This window comes from Endocarpon pusillum (genome assembly GCF_000464535.1).
Source record: "Endocarpon pusillum Z07020 unplaced genomic scaffold scaffold3052, whole genome shotgun sequence".
Lineage (NCBI taxonomy): Eukaryota > Fungi > Ascomycota > Eurotiomycetes > Verrucariales > Verrucariaceae > Endocarpon > Endocarpon pusillum.
In genome coordinates, this window is record NW_006916283.1 from 43,115 (window position 1) to 69,052 (window position 25,938).

A 25,938-nucleotide genomic window follows, 5' to 3' on the forward strand; every position below is an offset into this window, starting at 1 on the left:
GGGTAGACCATGCCAAGACTTGTACCAGCTAAACTATTTTCGGCATATATGCAAGCCATTTCCACAGCAGGAGCAGCATTAGGAAGAATGTTATCTCTTCTGTTTGCTATGGAATATCATTCGCTACACGGTTCAGAGAGGTTGTGTGAGAGAGAACTTGATAAAAGACTCCTAAAGCCATCGCTTCTGATGTTTTGGACCTTTTCTCGCACGTCTGTGCCTCTACCCTCGTAATCATTTCCTAAGCCAGGGCTGGCTTGTCAAAAGGTTCCCTTCCCCGTCATCAGTATTTGTGAAGGTATTCTTCTCGTCCTTTCGAGATCGAGGTCTAGATATACCCTCCCACAGCTTTATTTGTCGATGCTGACAATCGCATTGGGGTACGTCATCCTCACAGCTTCCTGAAGGTCTTCCTTCTGGAGATCGCCATTCTGGACGAACTTTTCCAGGATTCTCTTAAGACTCTCCCTCGATGCCTTCTCAATAGGCGTCCAGTGACCCGTATTCGGCAGCAGAAGTACCTGACTGTCGCGAGCCAGATAATCACCAATCCCGTTCAAGCAGATTGGCTGCGTGCAAGCCTGATCTCTCTGACCCCAGATGATTGTGGCAGGCGCTTTCAAACTGCTGGCACAAATATCAGAGAACAGTGTGGAAGACGCAGATGACTGCCGACGTTTGCGAGAGTGTCTATTCTTCATGCAGGCCTCATTGTCAACTGCAATGTTGTGGAGTGCTGCCACGGTGTGAATCGACTTCTCCCACTTGTCAAATGCAGCTCCATCTCGGTAGTATGCGGTAGCGCTAACGAACCATTCGTCTGAGTCTTTAGCTCGGCCAAACACGCTTTCACCATACTGTTCTGGTTTCCCGTGATCAGTAGTTGTTCGGCATTCTGCCTGTCCAGGACCCATGGTCATGGCAAGAGAATGCGGAGGGTTGAAAGCAGTTTTATCTTTACCATGTTTGCTTTTGAGTGCTTCGCGTATGAAGGCGTAGTTCCCGCCACATCCAAGATATTTGACCATCACTTTGGGAAGCTGGAAAGCAGCAATATAGCCGAAGAGCAGGACCTGATATGCCAAAGGTTTCATCTCGTCAAAAACTTTGGGGAAGCAGTGATAGTTAGCCAGCGGCGCATGCAGGAAAGTCATCATCATTTTCTTGCTAGCAGTCAAGATGCGGTCTTTGTTGCTTAGAGCGAGTTGAGGCTGTGCTATCAATCAGACGTAGGATGAAAGTCTTGAGGGATGTACTCACGTGAGGACAGTTGGTCAATATAAAGCGATCGGCAAGACTGGGTGCTTCTGCTGCCAGTCTGTAACCCAAAAGACAACCCCAATCATGCCCAACAATGAGGACTTTGTTGACCTGACTCTCCTCTTGCCCGCTATCATTGTCATCCACCCTGAGGTATTTTTCTCGCATTGCAACGATGAACTCCGTCAAGGGCTCCATGACCTCTGTTGCGCCATAACGCGGCAAGCTGTCGCTACCTCCATACCCAGGAAGATCAACAGCAACCAAGGTCGTATTTTGTCGTAAAGAAGGTGAATCTGTGACGTAGCGCCATGACAGACAGTTGTCCGGGAAGCCATGAAGGAAGATCACAAGGTGCTTGCTCTGAGGGGCAGAAGGATCTAGGGTTGCGATGTTGGTGAGGTAATGAAGTTTCAGACCATTTCGGAGGACCAAGAAGCGGTGATGAAGATCGAAGACAGTCCGGGAAAGATTCCAGTATTTGTCTCGAGCTGTTGTCTGTTAGCTGACCTTCCAGCTGAGAATGGTGTGAGGATTTGGCTTCACCCAGCAGGAATTCGTTCTGCTCCTGTTCTGTTGGCTTACTGAAGAACGTGCCGCTCCTGACAACAAGTCCCAGGTATAGAAAGAAGTTGAACAGACCATAACTGTACACTGTGGCCTGCCAGATCAAAAAGCTAATAATATTGGCCATGTTGGCTGCTATTTCGTTAGTACTTGCCAGGAGGATTTGTCCCCGGTTGGCAAGGGACCGTATTTGAGTAGAAACCTACTTCATAGGAACAAAGAATCTGTGAAGTTCAGCTTGTGCGGGAGCCCGCCGACTTGCACAGAGGATGGTGTCATCTTGCAGCGTTTAGAGTCATGGGTTGCTGGTCACACTCTACACCCATTGAAGCAACGATAGACGGAAGGGGGATGTTGCTCAACCTCTCATACATTTATCCGCATATCTTTAAGTTAGCTCTGAAATCCTGCTATACACGGGTCCCAATCATGCAGTATCTAATCAGCACACGACACACCTCCCACGTCATTTCACATTTCTAGCCCAAACACTGTTGATCGTATCTCATATTGAGAATATCTTGGGTCTGTGATTCGCGGGTCAACTACCATGCCAACGGCTATCTGTTCCATTCCATCTGGGACCTGAAAAGGAGTCACGTAATGTTGCACCACGTCAAGCCGAGCCGAGCGTGGTTCAAGCTCCACAATTCACCAACATTCCACTACTACGGGGTGAAAGATGTAGACGTTTGTATAGCTGAATACAGCAAACATCGAGGCGAAAAAAGAACATGTTGCCAAAGAATCGGGCTTGTGACAATCACACATTCTCAAGGTTGAGATTTATGTTGGCGCCAGTCCACGCTGTTCGCTGTTTCCGAGTCCTCCCAGTGTCTCCTAGATTCCGTTCTAGTCATGATTCAGGATTCACCAGAGAACAGCTATTCATATTGTATGATCAGAGCAAGACCCTGCTTCCCCCTTCTCACACTCTATTCAGATGAGAGTGCCTTTCTGAAGCAGACAGTGCACGCTCCCTGGCCCTCTTGTCCTCCAAATTTGAATTTTGGATATTCTATACACTTCCAGACGGACGCGGAATGACTCGATCCTGTTGCGCCGCCGGTAAACCAATGGATCAGCTCCTCCTGCGTCCAGTTGCAACTAGTAACCAACAAAAACCCTCCTGGTTTGACCATACTGAGCGCCCGAGAAGGATAAAGGGTTTGGATTCGGACGGACGCCTGATATGTTTGTGATAGATTTGAGGTAGAAGATTCGACGACATCCTCGGAAAGGGAGATAGCATCAAATGTGCCTTTGTCAAGGACCAAGTCAAACCCGTCCTCGGGCCACCACTCTTGCTCTTTGGGCTCATCGCTGATAATGTCCATCACCTCGAACCGAATGTCCTGGCAGTCTTGTTGATTCTTTCCGAGCTCTTGGGCCAGTTGAATAGAAGCTTTCGAATAGTCTAAGCCTGTCATTTGTCCTCTGAAGCCGCCTTGTAAACGTAGTTGAAACAAAGTCTGTCCGTTGCCAGTGCCTAGATCTAGTATGCACGGGGCCTCATTCACAGTGCCCGCAAGAAAATGGCATGGTGCAAAGGGAAACTCCGGGCTAACCAGGAAATTCAATACTCGTTGAGGTGCATTGACATCCTCGAACCATGTCGATAGCCTCCCGATATCTCTGTCTTCGGCGCCTTCATTCCGAATTGCGGCAAGTTCTTCTTCATAATAATTATCCCAGCTACAAGACAATAGTCAGTGATACGCGTCAAACGCTCAGATACAAAGAAGGCGTTATGTAAGTGGTGGCACTGACAGACGCACTACTGCTTTGTTCCTAACTCACTAGGTTGGAGGTGTCCTGGATAATCCCTTGAAATTGCTGTAGAAGCATTCTCGGGCGACATTATGGTGTATGGCACTGCGCAACACTGTCTTCTTGCACTGTCTTTCCGGGGAAGCGGCTTCTTGTACAGGTCTATTGTTGGCGGATCGATACGAATCTCGGGGTTAGAAAGATTTACATAATCAGAGTCCATGGTTCCAATCAAACTAGCTCGACCGAGTTTTTCACAATACCATTGTGCCTCTGAAGAATCATTTCAGTATCAAGCCTCCACCAAAACCGGGCTGTGTCAACTGTACGAATTCTTGAGGGCTCATGCTCATATCACGCATACATATCCCACCACCATCTGACCCAGAGCCGGAAGAGATCTTTCATTCTTCCCTTACGGCACTGTTCTCTGATGTTACTATAAATAGCCATGGCAATCCCGGTGATACACTGATCTACCAGTCGCCTCTTTATGGAGAAATCACGGTTCATGTCCCCGTGCATCCCGATCAAGATGGTATTAGACTGCTCTTCGCTCATTATCTCTGGGACGCTGGCGTGTTGGTAGCGGATAAGATAGAATCGGCCAGCCGCTGCCACCAGCAAATGTCTGAACATGAGTCGCCAGAGTCTGATAGACACTTTTGGAACGTTCGTGGTGAAAGAGTCCTTGAATTGGGAGCTGGTGGGTACTTTCTTTGATGTTACGAGAAACTCGATTCCAAGGCGAATCAAGATGGCCATTGCAATGGCTGACCAAAGCTGCATCCTGATGTAGGCACAGCTCTTCCTTCCATGATTTCCATCCTCTCTGTTGCTTCAGAAGTCTGTATTACCGATCATCCATCCTCTCCAGCACTTGCCTCCACAACCCAGGCCAACGTGCAAGAAATTCTCAAGCTAGCCAAGAGAGAAAACCTTTCTCCGCACTTCTCCATAGAAGCACATGAGTGGGGCTCGGTCATGGACAGCTTTGCGCAGAAGAAACGCAATCATTACACTAGGATAATTGCGGCAGATTGCCTTTGGATGCCCTCTCAGCATGGCAATCTTGTCAACTCCATCGCCTATTTTCTCTCCAAAGAAAGCTCTGAGGCATGTGCTTTGATTGTTGCCGGCTTTCACACCGGGAGAAATATTGTGGGGGACTTCTTCAAACAATTCTCAATGTGTAAGGATAAGGACGCTGCTGGAGCAGAGCTCAGTATTGCAGAAATATATGAGAGTGATATGAATGGCACAAGGAGACCCTGGCAGGAAGAGAGAGCTAACGAGAGCAGAGAAGAAGCGAAAAGGTGGTGTGTTGTTGCGTTGATTGTGAGGGCGGTGTAAGGTGTCTGGCATTCCTCCCAAGTCGACGGAGCGTCGTGGATAGAAGAAATAGTGGCCTGAAGCTATAGAGATCACCTACACGTTAGGCTTTTCTATATGAAAGCGTTTGTAACTGATCCAATTAGCAACTGATCTCCATAGTAATTAGTTGTTCGAAAATGTGGAAGTGATTCAATGAAAATCTTTCAGTTTATCTCTTTGGGAACGAGATCCAGAATGGAAAGGGAAAGTGGAAGAAACACTTCCTGAATCTTGACAAAACATTCACGACTCACGGAGAGTGCATGGAGGGAGATAGAATTCTGAGGAAGAATCCTCTTGTTCCAGCCCGACCGCCATGCAAAAAACAATGTGACAAACGGAGTGCTTCATTTTCTGCCTTCGACCATGACGATATGATATCCAAAGCCTGTTTTGACCTCTGCATATTTGGGACTACTCGTTGAACTGGGTTCAAGCTCGTACGCAACCTTTTCGAAATCACCGTGGAGACTTCCCCTCGTCTTCCAGCCGAGCGAGCCCCCTGTAAGAGATTGAACATATGCAAAAACAGCATCAAGATTTCCACCTACCTTGCCTCGCTTTGTCTTCCGAAAACTCTCGTGCCACTTCATCAAACTTGACACCTTCTCGAAGCTTTGCTAGAGCTTCCTCCTTCCTAGAGTGCTTTTCACACTGCACCTTCTGATCAGTGCATATGATCAAGTGTTTTCAGTCCAAAGGTAGCAATACCAATATGTGCCGAACGTTGATGGAATTAGCCGACTTCAGCTTGGACGAGGCTGTGTCATCATTCGTATCACCCTTTCCACTGGCCTTGCCTTTGCCCTTGTTCTTGGGAGCCATTGCGAGGTCGTTGTGATGATCCTGCTTATTCCCTCAAGCCAGGGATTCGCTGACACGAGGAATGAGCAGCCCGTACGGATGTGAGATTGGCGGATTGAGTGGTGGAGGTTGTGGCTGTGCAGTAATCTCTGCTCGAAGAGAAATATAATTACTCAGCACAACCGCAGAAACCAGGCTTGGCGCACTAGGCTTGGAGACTGACGCAGTTGGTACGAAGTACTACTAATTTGACATGAGTTACGTTGGACAGCAGTCATTCTCATCAAATATGAAAGAAGACTGCAGCCGAATAAGACGGACTGATATGCTGTCGCTGTCTACATTGCGCGTCGAATAGCACAAGTTTCACCATCCTTCGATTATTCCTTCTACGTAAGAAGATGTCCACTTCTGCTACAGGCAACTACCAGAGACCTCTTCTTTTCTGCTGAAGCTCTATACCGGCCGATCCAGCAGGCACAAGTTTCAAATTTGGGCCAATCATGGATAATCAGTCACGCAATGGAAGTATCGGCTTTGACGTCCCTGGCATCACGAATCAGCCGCCTCAGATCTTTGGCGGCTTCAATCTAGATGGCACTCCCGCTGCGGCTGTTCTTCCTGGTCCAGTTTTTCAAGACCATGGCGACGTCGGAAGTGCAGACGACAACGATTCAAAGAGAAGGCGAATTGCTAGAGTATGTGAAGGCACATACCGCTTCATGCGCGTTGGACAAGCTTGCTGACGGTCAATCGATAGGCATGCGATATGTGCCGGAGGAAGAAGATTAAATGTGATGGGCGCATGCCGAAATGCTCACACTGTATCAATTACAAAACAGAGTGTGTGTTCACGCAGGTCGAGAAGAAAAGGAATCCTCCGAAAGGGTACGGTAAATGCTATGCGTCGAAAACCCTGCAGTTAACTTCATACACAGTGCCAAGTACATAGAGGGCCTAGAAAACCGGCTTGGTCGCATGGAAGCCCTGCTTAAGATGTCTGGGCTTCTTTCAGAAGATGATGGAGGGAAGACAGATCTGGGAACCCTCGAAAAAAGGCTCGCAGAAAAGGCCAGTCCAAACGCCGACAATTCCCGCCGAAACTCCCCAAAGATATCGAGTGGAACAGAGTCGTATCACAGCACTCCGCAAAACCTGGAAATACTCTCCAGTCCTCGTATATCCGTAGCCACCCCTGGCTCCGAGAAGGACAAGGAGAGAGAGAAAGAGAAGGAAGCTGAGGTCGAAGCCCTCTCAGATATGATGTGTTCTCTAGTCACGAACAATTGTGGCGAAACTAGATATATTGGTAATCTACATCATGGCCTCGCCAATTTCAATCAGCTAACCAACGGTAGGCTCATCCTCCGGCTTCTCAATTTTCTCGCCCAAGGGTATCCAGTGGGTCAGTGAGAAGACAGGCGATTCATCCTTTCAGGACATGATATCGTCTTCGTCTGTGGACGACAACAAATGGATATACTGGAAGCCGGAGATATTCAGCGATCTGTTTATGAGGCGAGTCTTCAAGCCCCTTCCGCCAAAGGACGAGGCATTGTCTCTGCTCAAAGACTACTTCGAAAACTTCAATTGCATGTTCCCACTTTTTCATGAGCCTACCTTCATGCATCTGGTAGAGAGACAATATTCTCCACAGCCATATGAAGGAAGCGGTTGGTGGGCCAGCATCAACGTGGCGTTGGCAATTTCGCATCGCTTAAGAGTGATGAGCAATCTTGTACCGGCAGAAGAGGATCAAAAAGCATGGCTGTATCTCAAGAACGCTATGGCAGTACTGACAGAGCTGACGATGCGAAACACGGACTTGTTAAGCGTGCAAGCCTTGCTTGGAATGTCATTGTTCTTGCAAGGCACACCTAATCCACAACCATCATTCTTCTTGATTGCAGCAGCTGTCCGTCTGTCCCACAGCATAGGCTTGCACAAGAGAGGGTCAGGGTTCAACCTCAACCCGGTCGAAGCGGAACAGAGGAAGCGAGTATTTTGGATCGGTTATTTGCTGGACAAAGATATCTGCCTTCGATCTGGACGACCTCCTGTACAGGATGATGATGACATGAACGTTGAACTACCTTCCGAAGATCCACCTGACAACATTGGCAATATTCCACTCGCGGATGGGAAAGGCAAGACCAATCTATTCCGCTTGATGTGCACCTTCGCCATTATTAGTAGTAAGGTGTACAAACGCTTGTATGCAGTCAGTGCCTCGCGCCAGTCAGATGGTGAGCTGCTGAACACGATTGGTGAATTGGATAAAGAGCTTGAGGAGTGGAAGGATGGGATTCCAATTGACTTTCGTCCGGAGCATGAGATCAAAGCGTCACACACGCCACTGATCTTACACATCGTGGTTCTCCATTTCGCCTACTACAACTGCCTCACTACCATTCACCGAATGTCGGTTCATCACGGATATTGGACCAGCCGACTTTCCAATTATGCTATCCAGGGGCTCAATGCCAGACCCCTAAACCCCCGGGTCTTCTCTTCAGCGGCGTTGTGTGTATCAGCTGCAAGAGCGTCGATCCATCTCATCAAGTATATACCACAAGGGGACTTTGCCTGCGTCTGGTAGGTACATCGTTCCGGGTTTGGTCGGAATCTGCTAACTCGAGACTCGCAAAACAGGTTGATTCTGTATTTCCCCGTTTCTGCACTTGTCACCTTGTTTGCCAATATTCTTCAAAACCCTCAAGACCCTCGTGCTCGTGCTGATGTAAAGCTGATGAATCTGGTGGTCAACTTCCTGTCCATGCTGGTTTCCGATGAAGAGAACGGGAGTGTCAGGCGCATGCTGGGGATCTGCTCAGAGTTTGAACGCATCGCCAAAGTTGTCCTAGACAAGTCAGAGAAAGAGACACACTCCAGAAAGAAGAGAAAGCCAGCGGCTGATGACAGCGCGAACGATCCATTGCCAAGACAAGCCAACGGTCAACGCTCATCCCCCAGTCAACCTGATCCACAGAGCATGTCCACGGCATCGGCTGCTTTTACACCTGGTATGAGCGGTATGTCGAACCCTTTGTTCAGTCCTTCGATGATGAATGCGAATGTCTACTCGCCACCACAGATGTTGACAGGGCCGCCAATGATGCCTGGTTATGAAGCCAATTACAACGGCCTGATGACGCCACCAAATGGCTTGGCCAATAGCATTCTTGACGGACAGGAAAATCCAAGCAATATGGCTTCTCCTTTGAACCTCGGTGCTTTCCAGCAGCCATTCGTTCCCCAGGACTTGTGGCAAATGCCAATGACGCTTGAATGGGATTGGGCCGACATGACCAATACTGGATTTCCTGGTTATGAAAATTCGGCCAATGGAATCGACGGTGGCATAGCGCCACAATAGATCTTGTTCCTTGAAGGTATTCTATACACAGCATTATATCGATGACAAAAGCTTTGGTCCCGACATGAGGTTATGAGAAACGGCGTTTTTTTGATACAAATGCAAGGAAAGGGTTAGACATGGATTCAACTGGGAGGGTGGACGGCAGGAAATTTTGCTGCCACCAATATGTGTTAGTAAAGCGATCCCTCACCTGGCGTTGTGATCATCCGCAATACTTCGAAGGGAATCCCAAGATTGAAGGCATGGATCTGAGGATGGGAGGCACGTTGATCTGTGAGTATTCGCACAAATGAGAATTCTGGAGGTATTCTCTTCCCTTTCCCAGCTGCGAATGCCTTTGGCAATCTCTCGTTGTGTATTGTTCTTGGGACGACTATTGTTGATGCAGTATGTTCCCGGCTCAGCTTCATGCTGCTTGATGGAGATTGAAGTGTGCTGATATCCCACGACATTTCTGTATGCTATGACCATGCACCGGCCGCCTTTGTCTTCGAACACCAGTGTTCTACCCAAAAACACTTTAGCTTTGATTTGAATGTGTTCCTCTAGGATTGGCAACTTTCTGCCTGAATTCACCGCTGGCCGTGAGCACTTCCAACTCGGCTTCTGTGCGTTTACCTTCGAACCCCCGAAATTCCTCCATACACATCACTCTTGCGCTGTCGACTTCTACTGCCCAAAGCCTAAGTCAACCCGGCACGTACATTATCGTCTTGCTGCCATCCTCAAACCCGCACAACCCTGTGTGTATGACGCCCAACTTTTGATGCGAAGCGTCTTTTCCGGCAGTTCGATCAGTTCCGACGTCGTTATCCCCAAGTCTTCTGAAGGTACGTCTCTGCCTGAACCGCCTATCAAAAACGGCCCTCACCATCCTCAAGCGAGTCGGTGGCAGCCTGAGGTGCTGAAGTGGAAGCACCAGAGCTGTCACAAAGGCTGTCACCATAGAACACTTTTTCCACCAGGTGTCGCTTGTGCGGTCACCAAAATTCTGCCTACCTCGCATTTTCTTCTTGAGCCCTAATAAAGCCCTTCCTCCATCTCCGTCCTCACCATCCACCGAATTTAACTCCATCCAAAATTCATCAGTCCAAGCCACATCATCCACCAGATAACTTCTGCTAACTGGTATCGACTTGCCAAGGTCTCCTTCTCGTTCTGTAGACTTCCAAACACACTTGGGCCTCGCTCTTCGGGAGCGAGGTGGAACTCACTTTCTCACAGAATTTGAAAATCCTGTATCATCAAGACCAAGATGCTTCTCTTTGCGAAGATAGCGATGGCGGTAGCCGCTACTGTCAGCACCCTCGTCGGCGTCTGGCGGGTGGCTGAAGTCCTAGAATTGCAACCTAACCTCACCCTTCCTGACGCTCAGTCTTACTTCGACATGGTTAGATTTGGGTTTGCAAAGCCATTTTTCGGTATGGACAAGACTGGCGACGTGAGTTCCATCCTTGTTCGCATCTTCTGGAAGACACTGACGATAACCAGGCAGCCACAACTTTCATTGTCCCCGATTCAGTTACTGTCGAAACAAATGTCACAGTTCCCCGCGCCATCCCCTACTCCTGCCTCTCTTTCGATCTTCCGGCAATGTTCTGGGCACAAGCATGCTCTTCCCAGGCTGATCCTTCACTGGAAATACTCTACCCGAACCCCGATGAAGAAGCTGCCTCTTATCATCAGTTCGTCCTGGAGAAGCTAGCCACATTCAATACCATGCTCGATTACCTCTTCTCCCTCGTTGAAGAGCCTCCAACTTCAGCTTTGAGCAGCTTGGGTTTCGGCTTGGTTGCTCTCTTTATACTCGGTGTTGTCTTTGTCCTTGGGAGTGTTTTGTACTGGGGTCTCTTCTTCGTCGATCTGAGAGGCTACAGCGCTCTGGCAACCCCAGATCATTTTCCGAACGTCACCGAGCTTGCACTCTCTGATCCAGATGCCGATGACAATGACGCTCTTTCGGTTGTTTCAGATATTGTGCAGTCCATGCCCCAGAATGCTCAGCTGCAAGACGAAGAGCAATGCTTAGGGTGGGAAATGCTTGCATATGCCACCGAGATATCACAAGCTCATGCGGACATTGTGAGAGAAGACCTTCGCCATGCAATCACGAAATCCGTCCAGGACAACAAGTCTGAAATTGGCCGCGCGATTACTCAGCAACACAAACTCGAACAACAGCTTCGTACAGGCTTAGAGAACGTGCTCGAGGGAAATGAAACCAACATTAGGATGCTAAAGAAGGATCTGACAGCAATCCGGTCCAAGCTCGACTCATCGACTGCCAAGTGGGACAACAAACTCAGAGCAACCGACGATCTGATTACCAATCTCGACACAAAGATCAATTCGAAACCGAATCATGACACCGTTTCGAAGCTTGAGACTAAGTTGACGAAAGCTATGGCTGCTTCATCGACTTCCGTTCAATCAGAACTCAAGGCACTTAAGAGGGTTGAAACCTCTGTTTCCCACCAGGATACAAGCATTGCCAACGTCATGAAAGACTTTAATGCACTAAAGTCCACTGTTCAAACACTTGCGCAGTGTTCTACCAAACAGCATCAAGAGAATGCAAATCTGCTGCAACAACTTCAGAAAGAGCGTAAACATTTGGCTGAAGTCACAAAGGTATTGGAGGAAGAAAATCAGCGAACTGCTGAGGCCACAACCGAAATCTCGACCAGAATTGAGCAGCTGGAAACTAGTCTGGAGTCCAAGACGCAGGCCATCGGTGCTCAACTTGGAGAACAGCAAGGACAGCTGAAGGAGGTGCAAAAAGAGGTCGAGTCACAAGCGGCCGGCATTGTTACCACCAAGAAGCTGGCCAACTCGAAGGCGGACGCAGCTCATGTCAAGGAGCTTGAAAACAAGTTCTCTGGCTATGTTAAAAATCACCTCTTCGCCAATCTCTCGAAAGAGGTTACGGACGTCTCTGCCAAGGTCGACTCTACTTTTCGAGACGTTCGAGACGTTCAAGGGCCGATGGAGCGAAAGATTTCCAAGGTGGCTGAAGACGTCACAAATCTCCAGCATGCTTTGAACGAAGTTGTACCGCTCAAATCTCAAGTTGCTAACAAGGTCGACAAGGACATATTGACAGCCGCCGAGGAAAGCATGAAGGCTGACCTCTTGGCCCTATCTAAAGAGCTCCGAAGCGAGGCGGATACCGTCAAAAGCCAACTTGCTTCAAAGGCTGATGCAGAGAGCCTTCACAAATTGAATGAGACGATCAGCGTGGCTCAGTCCGAGCTGAAGTCCATCAGAGATGACTTCTCTACCAAGATTGCCATCGGACAAGTTACCGAGTTGAAGAATTCACGCCGACCGATTGGGCCAGCTGCGCCAAAATTTCCAGAATCTTCTCCATCATCTGGTATGGAAGCATCCAAATGGGTTAGTCCTCAAAATAATCCTCCATCCGGTTCTTCAGTGGACGTCAAAGCTTCTCGATCAGCTGGCGTCGAAGCATCCAAATGGGCCAGTCCTCGAAATGATGCCCAATCCGGTTCTTCAGTAGACGTCAAAGCTTCTCAATCAGCTGGCATCGAAGCATCCAAATGGGCTAGTCCTCGAAATGATCCTCAGTCCAGTTCTTCAGCAGTCGTCAAACCTTCTCGATCAGCCGGCATGGAAGCATCCAGATGGGCCAGTTCTCCAAACGATCCACAAGCTAGATCATCAGATGACGCCAGATCAAAGTGGCAAGGTCCCCAAGCAGCTCAAGAGACGAAATCTTCGACGCCTGATGCGCCCGCTACACCTGCAAAGGTCGATGACTCTGCCTCAAACCAATCCAAGAGGGAAGACGGACCTGGGTTTTCCCCGGCAAGCGCCACGACCGATTCCTCAAAGCAGCTAATGGCATCTCGGTGGAGTACTGCGCCAGAATCAGCGGGAGCACTGCCCATCGAAACCCCCAGTGCTGGCAATTCGGCTGTCGAAACATCACAGACTCCGACCGCGCCCAAGGCCATGCAAGCAGCCACAGCAGCTCGTCCTCAACCAAAGCCATTCAAGCAACGAAAGTACGACTACAACAACGGACCAGGGCCGAATGGTGGTCAAAGGAGGATGACGCCCCAGACTCAAGCGCACAACCGAAAGAGACGGGTGCAAAACGATATCAAATGCGCCCTGTCTCGCTTTACACCCGCACAAAAGGCGCATGCGAGGTCTTGCCAGGATCCGGTCGGGAGACACTTCGCCGAGGGCTCTGCGTGGACGTGGCTCAATCCAATCCTCGAGCGAAACTATCGACACTACCAAGTGCGTCCACCGCCGGGATGGGTCGCGCCGTCGGGGCCTCCACTGCAGCAAACCCTTCCCTCATCCACCCAAGAAGGAGAGGACACATCAGATGCGGATGAAGAATTCTATGATGCGGATGAGAATTTCGAGCACGAAGCACAGACTCCCCGAGAAAACGAGCAGCCATCCGACGCGATGTAAAGAGTTCAGTCGACTGTCGTTTGGAGGGCAATCTTCACCACAACCCATCACCGGAATTCTTGCTTCATCAGCTCTGAAACCGAACACTTCTCTGGCCTACCTACCTACCCTCTGCTAGCAGTCATACCGTCGTCTTTCTCTCCACTCACCTTCATCAGCACTTGCTCAGAGATATCAGCTGCAATGACCTACATCTGTGTAGTGTCCACTCTCCACTCTCCAGCATACATACCATCAGAAAAGATTTCTCGCAAAAGCGGACTACGACACCCGTAAGGTCAAATTCGACTTCACCCTTTTATCAGCACTTGCTCAGAGTTATTAGCCGCAAAGACCTACATCATTTTGTAGTGTCCCAATCTTTTTCTCCACTCTCCACTTCTCCAGCATACACACAGTCAGTCAGAAAAAGAGTCTCTCACCAACAAAGGACCTACGACAAAACGTATGGTCAATCTGACTTCGACTTCACCTTCACCAGCAAGTTTGCTTGAGAAATATTTTACCCGCAAAGGACCTACAGGATATGTAGTGTGTCCAACCTCCACTAGGTAGCGTAGCGTCGGTTGATTATTTGGCAGATGGGAGATGATGACACAATCAATGACTTTGCTCTTCTTTTCCTTTTTCCTCGCTATCCTTGATTCTCTCTTCGTTGATCTAATAAGGCGGCTGAATATGTACTCTTCCTCCTCCTCCTCCTCCTCCTCCTCCTCCTCCTTGCCCATTCGCATTCTCATTCGCATTTCCACCTTTCCCAGCTCTGCCCTTACCGCTGAACCTATGGTCACTACTCACAGGTCCTGCACCGCCCTGCCCATCTTCATCATCATTATCATCATTATAATGGTCATCCTCATCATCATCATCTACCCTCACCCCAGCCAAAAGCCTCCCGAGATCCAGCCTCTTCGTCTTCAATGACCCCGAACCCGGCGACTTCCCACTACCAACTGGACCAAACCCCACGCCCGAATGCCTACTGCTCGTCGGTCTGGATTCCTCTCTGCGCCAAGTCCGCCCTTCTCGCGCTGAAAGTGATGTAGAATATAGCCTGGTGGAGGTGGCGGGAGATTGAGAAGGGGCCGATGCCGCTTGTATCTGGGTCTGAGTCTGAGTCTGATGGGGTTGAGACTGGGGTTGAGGTCGCAGAGATCCTGTACCGGCACCATTGCCTGCCGGCCTGACAACGGAACCGGGGCTGGGAGCGGTAGAGGGTCGAAGCAGTACGTTCTGACCTTGCGGCTGTGGCTGTATCGGTCGTGGCTGAGGAGACTGTCTCTCCACGCTTTTGGAGGTTCTCAAGGAGGGTCGGCGTATTGGCGAAATGTCCCGCGGGAAAGTACCGGGCAGGTGGAGGGAGAGGGTGCTGGGAATTTCGGGCACGGGAGGTACATCTTCGCCTAGTCTAGGGTCTGATTTTAGGCGTGGGAGAGTGGTGGCTGCGTGCATGTCGTTCTCGAGTCTCGGGTGGTGTTGGGCTTGAGGAAGTGATGACGGTGCCTGAGAGGATCCAGGCCTTGCCTTGTCTGCGCCAGAACTCTGCCGCTGCTCATCTCTTGATGGCGGTGATGCTGCTGTAGCAAAGTCCGTATGACCCACTGCATTGACGTCCAAGGCAGAGGTGTGGACTCCTGCTCCCTCCGCCTCGCTGTAGTTCACCATACTCTCACTCTCACTACTACTACCGTGGCTCTCAACGCTCTCCATACTGGAGTCTCTGATGCCTGCCACTCGTCTCCCCAACGGGCTGGAATGCCTCATGTTGTTCTGGTACCCCGATAATGCCCTTTTCAACTCTGTCACCCTCACAGTAGAGTCCCGGCTCGAGCTTGCTGTCAACGGTGTGGGTGAACCCTCATCTGTGCCAGGTCCTCGCAATCTCTGGAGATGGCCTAAGCCACCATTCAAAGCGTAAGAGAGTGCGGACATTCTCGGCCCACCACTGTCACTCACAACACGAGTAGGCGAGTCATTGCCGCCAGGCGACGCCGCACCACGTCCTAGACCATTCACTGCATCCACGGTCAGAAAGTTCCTACCAGCGGTTGCGGACCCAGTCCCAGTCCCAGTTTTGCTCCCACTGAGACTGTCGGCATGTTCTTTCTCTACCGCTGCGATGACCGACTCTTTGGACCATTCGGCCAGCAGCTCTTCCTTGACCTTTGGAGGTAGCTGGTCCTCTGGTGATGGCTTTGGGCCGGGGTTCAAGCCATACCCATATCCAAAACTGAGTGCCGGGACTGAAAAGACACGGCTGGGAGATGATGGTGGAGAGGTGGTGGGAGCTCTCAAAGATTCGTTGTAGGACGTGCAAATTTCCTCAACCATGTTTACGCGGGAGCTGTACGGCTTTAGTGACGTGCTACTCATTTCAGAAACCAGGGTTTTCTTCTCTGTAAGAGCAGCAGTTGAGGTGATGATCTGATCCAACGGCAGTGGGGGAAGGCGGACCTTGTCGAGCCAGAACCCATTCTTCTTTCGGCGAGAGATCTCGGTGTGGAGTTCCTGGCCCACGCGACTCGTTTCGAAATCGAACTTCTCGCTTAATGCCCAGAAATAGCCGTGAACAAGGCTTCCAGCGTTGATCCTGGATCTGGCATCTTCAAATTTGTCGCCCGATACAAGATCATCCTGTAGTCGAACCATCATTGGCAGGCCGTGCCGTACAGCATTTACGCCTAAATTTTCGGTAAGATTCGTGAGCAACAAGTGTAGCAGTAGTATGTCCGAGTCAAACTGAGGGGATTCGATGGCGTTGTCATATATTGCCAGGTGAAGTAAGCGAAGGAAGTTTGATTTGGCAGTTTTGTTCTCTTTTCGCGAAGCACTTGAGACTGCTCTTCTAGTAAGTTTGGGTTCGCCATTCTCATCACGGCCCTTCTTAGCAGTCGATTTGGGTTTTCGTGGGCCTTCTTGGGGAAGAAGCAGGTCACTTCTGTTCGTTTCGTTTTTGAGCCACGTCAGAAGAGCATCGACGTAGGCGGCTCTGACCCCTCGATCTTCATCGCGCAGCAGCCACTGTGTGCCCTCCCAGACCTGAACGCCCACGCGGCTCCTTGCTTGTGCCGCGGCTCCCGTTACCGATTTCCTCATATTCGCCACCTGCAAAATATTCTTGACAGCCCGCAACGCATTCAAACGTGCTGTAGCGAAAGAGAAAAAGCCGTCCGTCAGCGGGTCTTCCTGTAGGTCAGCGGAATTTGCAATCGCATTCGCGGCTCCCACCGGGTTCTCGATCGCAGCGGCAATAGATGAACGGTCCGGATTAAGCGAGGGTTTGAGCCGAGCCAGGATTGCTGCCATCATATCTGCAATCTGGTCTGTGTAGTATATGTGTGTAGCCAAATCCCCGATACATCTTTGCAGCCGTACTAGCAGTTCCTGGCGGACAGGGGATGGCGTAATGACATTCGTGGTGTGCCCTCGCTCTTCTACTTTCTTGGGATTGATGTTTGTATGGGTGTTTAGCGCCTCCGGTTGCTGATTATGAGGCGTGATTCTGGAATCTCGTCCACCAAGCTGTAGTAACAGTAGCACATGCTGTACAAAACCCAATAACACGTCCATCACGCTCAAACCAATCAAATTAATGGAACTGCTCAATAGCCAATCAATCGCTGTTGCCAAGGTAAGTTGCTGCTTGAGCTTGGACTCTTCTATAGGACTCTTTACCAATGCATCGACTGCTGTGATGACAATGATGAATCGATCTTGGACTGGCGTCCATCTTGCAATAGTCTCAACCAGCGACGTCGCCCAGTTTCCTCGCTTCCCAGATGCTGGGGTTGAGCCTGGTAAGGCTGGAGCAGGTGGATCCCTAGCAGTAATAAATTGTAGAGTGAGGTTCGTCGCAAGGCGCACTTGACCTCGATTGCTACCAGTTCCCGCAGCAAATATCTGTTTTAGGCATCGTACTGCAAGTACCCGAACTTCGTCCTCTGCTGCCTTGTCTGCATCCGCCGTGGTCTCGGAAGCTGAAGCTGGATTACCCTCAACAGTGTCCACAGTAGTCACCGTAGCAAAGCTCATGCGACGTTTCCGAGCGTTCTCTACGTCGGCTTTCTCTCCCGTCTGAGCCTTTTCCTGCAATGAAGCAAGTATATCATCGTTTCCGGTATATAGATTGTCCAAAATCGCTGGCATTACTATGCTCAACTGTGTTGTACCATCTGTTCCCAGAGCTTCTGCTCCGACAACGCTTCTGATGGCTTTCAAGCCTGCGGTCTTCCACCTCATCGCTGTCGGTTTGCTTGGCTTTTGCTTCAACGATGAAGGAAAATTGTTGCTTGCGAATTCGGCATACATGTTGACGATGTTCTGATATTGCTGCGATCTGTATTGATCGGATGCGAGGGAGGATACATCTTGGTATTTGCAGTAGGTCTCAAAGGTGGCCAATGACTCTTCGACCATGTTGATATCTTTCGACTTGAGAACAGTTTCTAGGATAGTCAAGACAGAGTCGGAGTAGAGCGGGAGATCTCGTGGCGCCTTCTCCATAAGAGCTGAGAGGATTTGCAGAGTGACCTGAACATTCCTGTATACATATCAGCAAAACATCAATTGGTGTGAGGGACTAGTTGCCGTGTCCCTACCCAAGTCTCTGCTTCCACACATCACTAGCCGTCCTCTTTTCCAGAAATGAGCCAACCTTTTGGAGCTTGCTCCGTCGCGTACTTGCATAATAGAGCAGATAGCTGAGTTCGCTGGAGTTCGGCTTGACTTCTTGCACATTCTTCTGGAACCTGGGATAGCATTTGAGCACCAGTACCTGATGCTTGGGTCGACATTTCTGTCGTACGGCGTTCATTTGAGCTTCCACCGAGGGGGGAGAGATTCGAAGGTAGGTGGGATCCAGCTATGAGGAATAGCGTGATCGGCCACTGCCACCAAGGCCACCTCCGACTTGCATGTCAATGATGGAGGATCGATAGAATCATTTCTCAAGTATTGTCCGTACAGATCCGGGGACGGAGAGAGAGTTCGCCTTGTTGTGAGACTGAAATTGACTTGTCCAAATGTCAACGACCCCCCCAAAAAACCGTTATGTAACCACGACAAGCTCCGGTCGCCCGCAACGTGGAACTAGTTAGCGGCTGAGAAGCCGTCCAAGGAACAGCAGCAGGGGGCCGGGGGAGCATGTCAGAATTGACTGCTGTCCCAGATCAGCCCAGACATGATTCGACATTTATATTAAATCAAATATACTGACATACAATCTGATGGACGAGAAATGAGAAAGCGCTGCTTTGAAGCCTGCACAGGTGACATGACATTATATTTATATTAATGTCTTCTTCGCAGGATAGCTGCAGTCTATACCTATTATCTATGTTCTATTCACTTTCACAATCCCACATCATAGCTGCTCCAAGAAGCCTAGACTTTCCAGCATCAATACGATCTGATGCACAATATTCCTCACGCTTTGGTGCTCAAAATCAACCGTCAGATCAGGATCGGTTGGTGCCTCATACGGATCGTCAACACCAGTGAAGCCTTTGATCTCCCCTTTTCTCGCCTTTGCATACATCCCTCGCTTATCAGTCTTTTCACAGTATTCCAAGCTGGTGGCAACGTGGACGAGGAAGAAGCTACCATATTGACTGATCTGGTTTCTCGCTTCGGCCCGAGCTTGTTCAAATGGCGCAATAGGAGCTGCAATAACCGCGGCGCCTGCCTTGGTCAGCTCTGAAGCAACAAAAGCGATCCTTCCGATGTTCTCGTCCCGGTCTTCTCTTGAAAATCCGAGTTCAGAAGATAGCTCTGCACGGACGATCTCGCCCAACAACATTGACACCGGCCGCCCACCTTGTTGATTCAGCGTCACCTGCAGAGCTCGGGCTATTGTGTCCTTGCCACTGTTCTGGTAACCGGTGAAGAAGATGGTGAATCCTTGAGTGGCTCTTGGTGGATTGGATTCTCGCAAGACTCTGACTACTTCAGGGTACGAAAACCACTCAGGTATGTCCGCTCCGACGCGCAGCCTTCTTCTTAGCTCTGTTCCAGATATGTCAAGGGTCTTGGTGCCAGCGGGAACTTCGTCTTTCGGTCGATATTCGTCACTATCAGGTAAGTAGGTCATCTGCTGGAAATCCACCACTTCGATACCCAATTCGCTTTTGTACTTCTCAACTGCGTGTTGTGCATCGTACGGCCCATAGAAATCCTTTCCAGCGCTGTTCTTACCTGGGCCGGCATGATCACGACCGACAATGAAATGTGTAGCTCCATGGTTCTTCCGGATGATGGCATGCCAGATAGCTTCTCTTGGACCCCCCATTCGCATGGCCAATGGCAGCAGGCCTAGCACAGCCATGCCGCTAGGGTATCGAGGCATTAGGGCTTGGTAGACACGAACACGAGTAAAGTGGTCAATGTCGCCCGGTTTGGTCAAACCAACCACCGGATGAATGAGGACAGTAGCTTGGCGGGCACGAGCAGCCCTCACAGTGAGCTCGCGATGAGCACGGTGCATTGGATTTCGAGTTTGAAATGCCACAACCCTACTCCAGCCTAGCTTCTCAAAATGGGTACGGAGCTCGGATGGTGTATATCTAAGAGCAACATAATCGTAATGGTTGAGGCGATTGACAGCGTCTAGCTTTCCTCCCACGTAAAAGTCGTGCGTCTTTTCAAAGAGATACTTTATTGCCGGGTGCTCAGGGTCTCCACCCAAAACTTCTTGAGCCTCCCTCTGCTTGTCTGGCTGATATACATCCTCTACTGAGATAATGGCAAGATTGCTGTCATCTCTAGGGTCTCGAAGTGTAATTCTTGCGCCTGGCTTTATCTTCTTCGCTTCTAAAGTTTCTTTCGTGACATCCAAGCAGATTGGCATGCTAAAAAGCTTCCCATCCGCCAGATGTAAATCGTTGACCACACCGTCATAGTCTTTCTGGCTCATAAACCCCTCGAGCGGTGAGAAGCCTCCGGAGATGATCAGCTCCAGATCGCATAGTTGCCGCTCGCTGAGGACAATAGCAGGAAGGGTCTCGGCTTCAGCAGAGAGTTCCTGGTGTCGAGGAGCATCGCGGGCTAACAGGTCTTTCAAGACTCCGCCATGAGGAGGGTTAGCTGTCGGATCCTATTGAAATGCACCGGATCAGTAGTCGCGCTGGGACGATAGAATAGGCAGGATGCGTCGCACTATAATTCAGTCTCTTCCCGATATTTAGAAACATTTTGCGAAGGAGAGTGAGAGCTCATAAACGGATAGATTTGAAGATCGAGAGGGGTAAAAACCTACCATTATTTTTACCGTGCCGGAAGCCGAAGTTGGGTTTATTCCGGCTAGGATTTTGAGTTGATGGAAATTGACCTTATGCCTTACTATTGATCAAGCAAGACACAGAGAAAGCAACGGGCAGAAGAAGAGTACGGGTTGACAAATTGAACAGGATCATTCAGGTAAGCCCAATACGACCTGGGCGTGATCCTTCAGAAAAAGTTTACCCACTGCCAATTGACAGATTACCTGTCCTAGCGAAATGCCGTCGTGCCGTAGATCACGCAATACTAGTATCGGGCCATGAACAACCGCGGGGAATGTGTACTACGTAGTAACTGCGAGATCGGTGGAGGAGATACAGCAATCTGCCACACCACAATGGTTGACAAAAATGGCTGAGCAACTCACACGACAAGGATACTCTATTCTAGGCCAGAAAAAATTTGGACATGGTCATTTCCTTGGATCATTTCTCATGCCACATATCCAGGGTACTACTTCTCTCCCGCTAATGCTGTCATGCGTTCACATATACCCAACGCCGCCGCTATGCTGAACTGTAGATATCCAATATGTATGGTCTATGCTTGTAGCGCGACCTTATGCAGGGCTTGCTGAACTGCTTCTTGCTCTTTCTTCTTTTCTTGCTCCATCAAAAACCGCGCATACTTCGATCGAGGATTATGGATGCCACATTCGGTTTTTTGTTGACCTTTCCAGCGACCAGCTCGCTCGTCTTCGTCTTCTTTGATGGGCTGCGTTGAGTGCCAGTCCCCCACACTCTTGTAGCCACGATCCAGAAGCTCGTTATAAGGGATGTGGTTATTCTTGACGTAGTCGTGAACCTGCTTGAAGGTCCAATTGGCAAGCGGATTGACCTTGATCAGACCCACTTCGTCCACCTCTATAACGTCTAGGTCTCCTCTTTGTCCGCCTTGTGTTCTTCGTCGTCCTGTCAGGATGGCATTGACACCAAGTTCTCGGTATGCTCGCTGGGCAGGCTCAACCTTGGCGATCCAGTCATAAAGCTGATCGTTCTCTTCCCATAATTTATCTCCATGTTTGACGGCAAACTCTTGTGCTGTGTTGACTCCGGCAGGCTTGAATATGTGGACATTCACCAACGGGTATCTGTCTTGGATTTTGTCTAGCAGTGAGAGTGTCTCGGGGAAATGGTGAAGCGTATCAAAGAAGATTATGTCAACCATCTGCGGGCGGGGTATCTTCATCTTCGAAAGCATATCCAGTGTGACCAGACCAGTCAGGCCGAAGGCGGTCGCCTGGTATAAGTGGGGGAGTGTGGTAATGCACCACTTTAGGATTTCCTGCGGCTCGAGGAACTGTAACTGTCGGTTGAGGAATTGAAGATGTGGTTTGGAAAAGTACACCTCTGGCACAGCCACCTCGCAAGCTGTTCCGCTAGAGTATCCAGAATCGGCCTCTTTGGGAGTATTGACGCCCGAGACAGGGGAGAAAGGAGACGAGGTCCGTGACGACATGATGGCTGTCTGCTGATGTCGGTGTGGGAAGGATTTTGTGATTAAGGGACAAGATAGGATGTGTGTCTGGCAGGAAATGGGTGCGAGGAAAGGGATCGAAAAGAGATCTCTCTCGACAGCAGAAACAAGTAATTAAGGAAATAAGCGGCATGGCGCACCCGCAGGCCGTTAACCTGAAATACATGGTGGATTGGAAATCACTCGTTTTGCACCATAGGGCAGGCTTTCATCGCCATCGGTTATGGCATCGAGGATTGGATTGCGTGATTGCCAAGACCAATTGGAACGCAGAGATTTTCTCCCTTTTTCCGCTTGCAAGCACAAATTGGTATGACTAAGAATGAAACGCCGTTTTCCCATCGCGGATAAGAGGAAAGAACTCGCGGACAAAGATGGCACAATAGGCCAATCACGCCTTGTCATAGAGTGTCAAAAGCATGGTTCTGCTGTCAGCCCGCCCGCGGACAGCTGCTGGATGAGTTATCCGGGCCTTGCAGCATGGTGGAGACTCGGTCTTCAGACATGACAGTGATATTCAGACCCCAATAGATTCTTCATGCTGTGTCCAATCTTCGACAGATGACTCCTGGAAAGCTCAATGGTGTGGGTGATATTTGCGAGCAGGAAGTGGTTGGATTGTTGTTGTGGTAAAATTAACGACACTTCGGTCCAATCCTCCCCAGTTAGATCGAAACTCGCATTACTACTACTAGTACTGTAGTAATACGGAGTCGTGCCCCAAAAGTAGATGAAATACGCTAAGGAGATACGCGCCAAGGAGTGCACTCTTCCCAATTATGTCATTTGACTCCTCCATAAGCTTTGGGCCTGCTAACGCCCTAAATATTACAGCTTCAGATGACCCTGGGTCCCTAGTCATTTGATTTTGCTGCCAACTTACCATAGAACAGTGGTTGCCTAAGGAACATAATAATGACATCTCTTGTGACGTTTTAAGCTGATTATAGACTTCAGCCTCTGGAATATTTAGAATGATACTACAAGATCAAGTGTCAAGACAAATTCATCTCTTTACCTTGGCAAACTATCTCTTAGCGTATTTCAACTACTAGTACGGAGTAGTACTACGTAGTACGTACTTTTGGGGCACGACTCCCTACTAGTAGTTAGTTAAATTTGGCCGAGATCGGGTCAGTGGCACATGCCTAGACCCCCACTGCAGCTAACTAGAAACTTACTACGTACAGTGACATCTAGGTGGTCATGGCATCAATCTTTGGCCTGATCCACGCAGGTACGAGCATGCGGTAGTAGACTGCGGTCGAGTACGGAGTACAAGGTCAATACTCAGGGCTAGCCAGATGCCTAACCACTGGCAGGCTGCGTGAGGTAGATTGGTCCATTGGTCCTTTGGTCCTTGTGGGTAGAGCTGTTTGGGGCAACACACTCAATCGGATCTGTGATGCAAGTGTGACGATCGACATCCTCATCAGAGCATCAACAATGGACCCCTCACCATCTCCTCGCGCTCGAGCTCGAGCTACGCGGCCCAGGCTTGGACGGAACTCGATGAGCAGTGGTTCCTTTATCGATGATCACCAGCAATACAAGTCCGTACACCCAGGTCCTAGTTCCAGCATCGATGGAGTCCTTGAAGCACCCTTTGAGCAGCCAGGCGCATCCCTTTCGAATCTCTCCACCGCACCTCGCACCTCGCACAGCCCTGTCGCCATACCTCCATCTCCTTCCTTAATCATCAGAGATAGTGGCATAGTCCATAGCATATCGCATGCTGACTGTATATCACCCCCGGAAGACCCATCAAAAATTGTTGCCACCATCTTCTACAACTCAGCCTTACCACGGCATCCGCAGATCCATCCAGATCATATCTTACCCAATCTTGTACCCGAGGCCAGACCAGCTTTACCACCACCGACCATAGCATCCGGCTCCGCGCCAACAACAGATATTTCCAACTATCCACTCGAACCCCCTCCGCCGGATCCTGAACCTCTCGATCACCTTTACGGTCCCTATGTATCTCAAATATGCCTCACACATTTCCTCTCCACCATCGATTCCCTCCTTGCCCACAATCCACCAGCCCTGCGTCGGCTCACCTCCTCTCATCGTTGTCTTAGTCCTTCATCAACTCATCCTCGGATAATGGAAGTTAGTTTTGCTCCGCCTCCTAACCCCAAATACCTCACCTTCTCTGATCTTTGCAAACACGAATCCATCTATCGCTTTGAACGAGAATGGAATTGCGAGGTAATCTTTCAACGCGAAACTATCTTCCGCCGCTACAAGCGGCTCTGTGTGTTCGACATGGATTCAACCCTCATCCAGCAAGAAGTCATCGATGAGATCGCAGCCTACATCGGCGTCGAAAAAGAAGTCTCCGCGATAACTGCCCGCGCCATGAACGGCGAGCTTGACTTCGCCGCCAGCCTGAAAGCCCGCGTCGCACTGCTGAAAGGTGTGCCCAGCGACGTCTTCGAACGTCTCAAACCAAAGATCACAATCACGCCAGGCGCGAAGGAACTCTGCAAGGTGCTCAAGCGCCTCGGGTTCACCCTGGCCGTCCTTAGCGGCGGCTTCCAACCCCTAGCCGACTGGCTTGCTGCCCAATTAGATCTGGACTATGCATTCGCAAATCACCTCGTCTCAGACCCCGGCACAAACACGCTGACTGGGGAACTCGACGCTGCCCACCCCATCGTCGACGCCCATCACAAACAGAATCTCCTCCTCTCCCTCATGACCGGCGAGGGTCTCAGCGTCGAACAGACAATGGCGGTAGGTGACGGCGCGAACGACATCCCCATGCTCCAGGCTGCCGGGTTGGGAGTCGCGTGGAAAGCGAAGAGCAAAGTCCAGATGGAGGCACCTGCGAGGTTGAATGTTGGGGAGAGCATGTTGGACTTGGTTTATCTGTTAGGGCTGACGGAGAGGGAGGTGGAGGAATTGCTTATGGATTGATTCGGAAGTTTATGATACCCATGTTTTCGGTCGACTAAACTTGTTGGGAGCTGGAGGACACCCGCCCTGTATCTTGTGGCCATGGCTTGTGCCTTCTCATTCGACTTTACATAACACCTGACGCTAGACGAAAAGTGTCGGTGAATTTCTTATCGACTTTCACATTCTTTATCCATAACTGATCCATAACAGCCTTCATCAAGGGCCTCAAGAACGTCCACCTTTCTTTGAAAAGATGTTAACTTGTACTTCCCATCATACTCCCCCTGATATCGCATTCCGGCCCAAAAGAGTCAGAGGTCACTGCATCGACATTCCATTTCTTGATATCCCTATCTTCACACTCTCCTCCTGTGCAAGTTCAAATACAGATAGATAGTGCCGGTGACCGACCGTTCAGATGAATATACATATTTTCCTCTATCATCTTGATTTGCAGGCCCGTTGCAAGAACGGTATCATGTCAATATCTAAATATCCTGATGGCCTGTAGCGCATCTCAACACCTTAAAACAAAAAATATATGTATTGAAGAGCAGGAGGCTTTCCAACTATTCTGAACTCTTTTCTTGAAATTGCAAGTTCAAGACCCCCTGATGCCCTTCGATTGCATACGTGAATCTACAGAAGAACCGCATGATTCTTTGTTTTTA

At 49.7% G+C, this 25,938-nt stretch overlaps 9 protein-coding genes across 9 annotated transcripts; 3 read left to right on the forward strand and 6 right to left on the reverse strand.

The window, feature by feature from the left end:
• Positions 1-350: 350 nt before the first annotated feature.
• On the reverse strand, positions 351-1,954 carry EPUS_08232 (uncharacterized protein; the record flags this gene model as incomplete). The annotated part of the gene is made up of 3 exons (XM_007804245.1): positions 351-1,211; positions 1,261-1,751; positions 1,807-1,954. The coding sequence occupies 3 exons, from the start codon at positions 1,952-1,954 to the stop codon at positions 351-353; spliced, it is 1,500 nt and encodes a 499-aa protein (XP_007802436.1).
• An 808-nt stretch (positions 1,955-2,762) lies between these two features.
• Positions 2,763-4,386, reverse strand: EPUS_08233 (uncharacterized protein; the record flags this gene model as incomplete). The annotated part of the gene is made up of 3 exons (XM_007804246.1): positions 2,763-3,522; positions 3,628-3,759; positions 3,962-4,386. The coding sequence occupies 3 exons, from the start codon at positions 4,384-4,386 to the stop codon at positions 2,763-2,765; spliced, it is 1,317 nt and encodes a 438-aa protein (XP_007802437.1).
• Positions 4,387-5,318: 932 nt separating this feature from the next.
• On the reverse strand, positions 5,319-5,796 carry EPUS_08234 (Peptidyl-prolyl cis-trans isomerase pin4; the record flags this gene model as incomplete). Its single annotated transcript, XM_007804247.1, has 3 exons — positions 5,319-5,473; positions 5,523-5,625; positions 5,683-5,796. 3 exons carry the CDS (start codon positions 5,794-5,796, stop codon positions 5,319-5,321), a joined length of 372 nt encoding a protein of 123 aa, XP_007802438.1.
• A 482-nt stretch (positions 5,797-6,278) lies between these two features.
• EPUS_08235 (uncharacterized protein) lies at positions 6,279-9,151 on the forward strand (the record flags this gene model as incomplete). The annotated part of the gene is made up of 5 exons (XM_007804248.1): positions 6,279-6,473; positions 6,536-6,663; positions 6,714-7,084; positions 7,134-8,370; positions 8,428-9,151. The coding sequence occupies 5 exons, from the start codon at positions 6,279-6,281 to the stop codon at positions 9,149-9,151; spliced, it is 2,655 nt and encodes an 884-aa protein (XP_007802439.1).
• A 1,258-nt stretch (positions 9,152-10,409) lies between these two features.
• On the forward strand, positions 10,410-13,606 carry EPUS_08236 (uncharacterized protein; the record flags this gene model as incomplete). The annotated part of the gene is made up of 2 exons (XM_007804249.1): positions 10,410-10,595; positions 10,646-13,606. 2 exons carry the CDS (start codon positions 10,410-10,412, stop codon positions 13,604-13,606), a joined length of 3,147 nt encoding a protein of 1,048 aa, XP_007802440.1.
• A 660-nt stretch (positions 13,607-14,266) lies between these two features.
• On the reverse strand, positions 14,267-18,419 carry EPUS_08237 (uncharacterized protein; the record flags this gene model as incomplete). Its single annotated transcript, XM_007804250.1, has 2 exons — positions 14,267-18,146; positions 18,205-18,419. 2 exons carry the CDS (start codon positions 18,417-18,419, stop codon positions 14,267-14,269), a joined length of 4,095 nt encoding a protein of 1,364 aa, XP_007802441.1.
• Positions 18,420-18,968: 549 nt separating this feature from the next.
• Positions 18,969-20,818, reverse strand: EPUS_08238 (Sulfate adenylyltransferase; the record flags this gene model as incomplete). The annotated part of the gene is made up of 2 exons (XM_007804251.1): positions 18,969-20,696; positions 20,792-20,818. 2 exons carry the CDS (start codon positions 20,816-20,818, stop codon positions 18,969-18,971), a joined length of 1,755 nt encoding a protein of 584 aa, XP_007802442.1.
• Positions 20,819-21,421: 603 nt separating this feature from the next.
• EPUS_08239 (Phosphoadenosine phosphosulfate reductase) lies at positions 21,422-22,339 on the reverse strand (the record flags this gene model as incomplete). Its single annotated transcript, XM_007804252.1, has 1 exon — positions 21,422-22,339. One exon carries the CDS (start codon positions 22,337-22,339, stop codon positions 21,422-21,424), a length of 918 nt encoding a protein of 305 aa, XP_007802443.1.
• Positions 22,340-23,803: 1,464 nt separating this feature from the next.
• Positions 23,804-25,285, forward strand: EPUS_08240 (uncharacterized protein; the record flags this gene model as incomplete). Its single annotated transcript, XM_007804253.1, has 1 exon — positions 23,804-25,285. One exon carries the CDS (start codon positions 23,804-23,806, stop codon positions 25,283-25,285), a length of 1,482 nt encoding a protein of 493 aa, XP_007802444.1.
• Between the last annotated feature and the right edge of the window lie 653 nt (positions 25,286-25,938).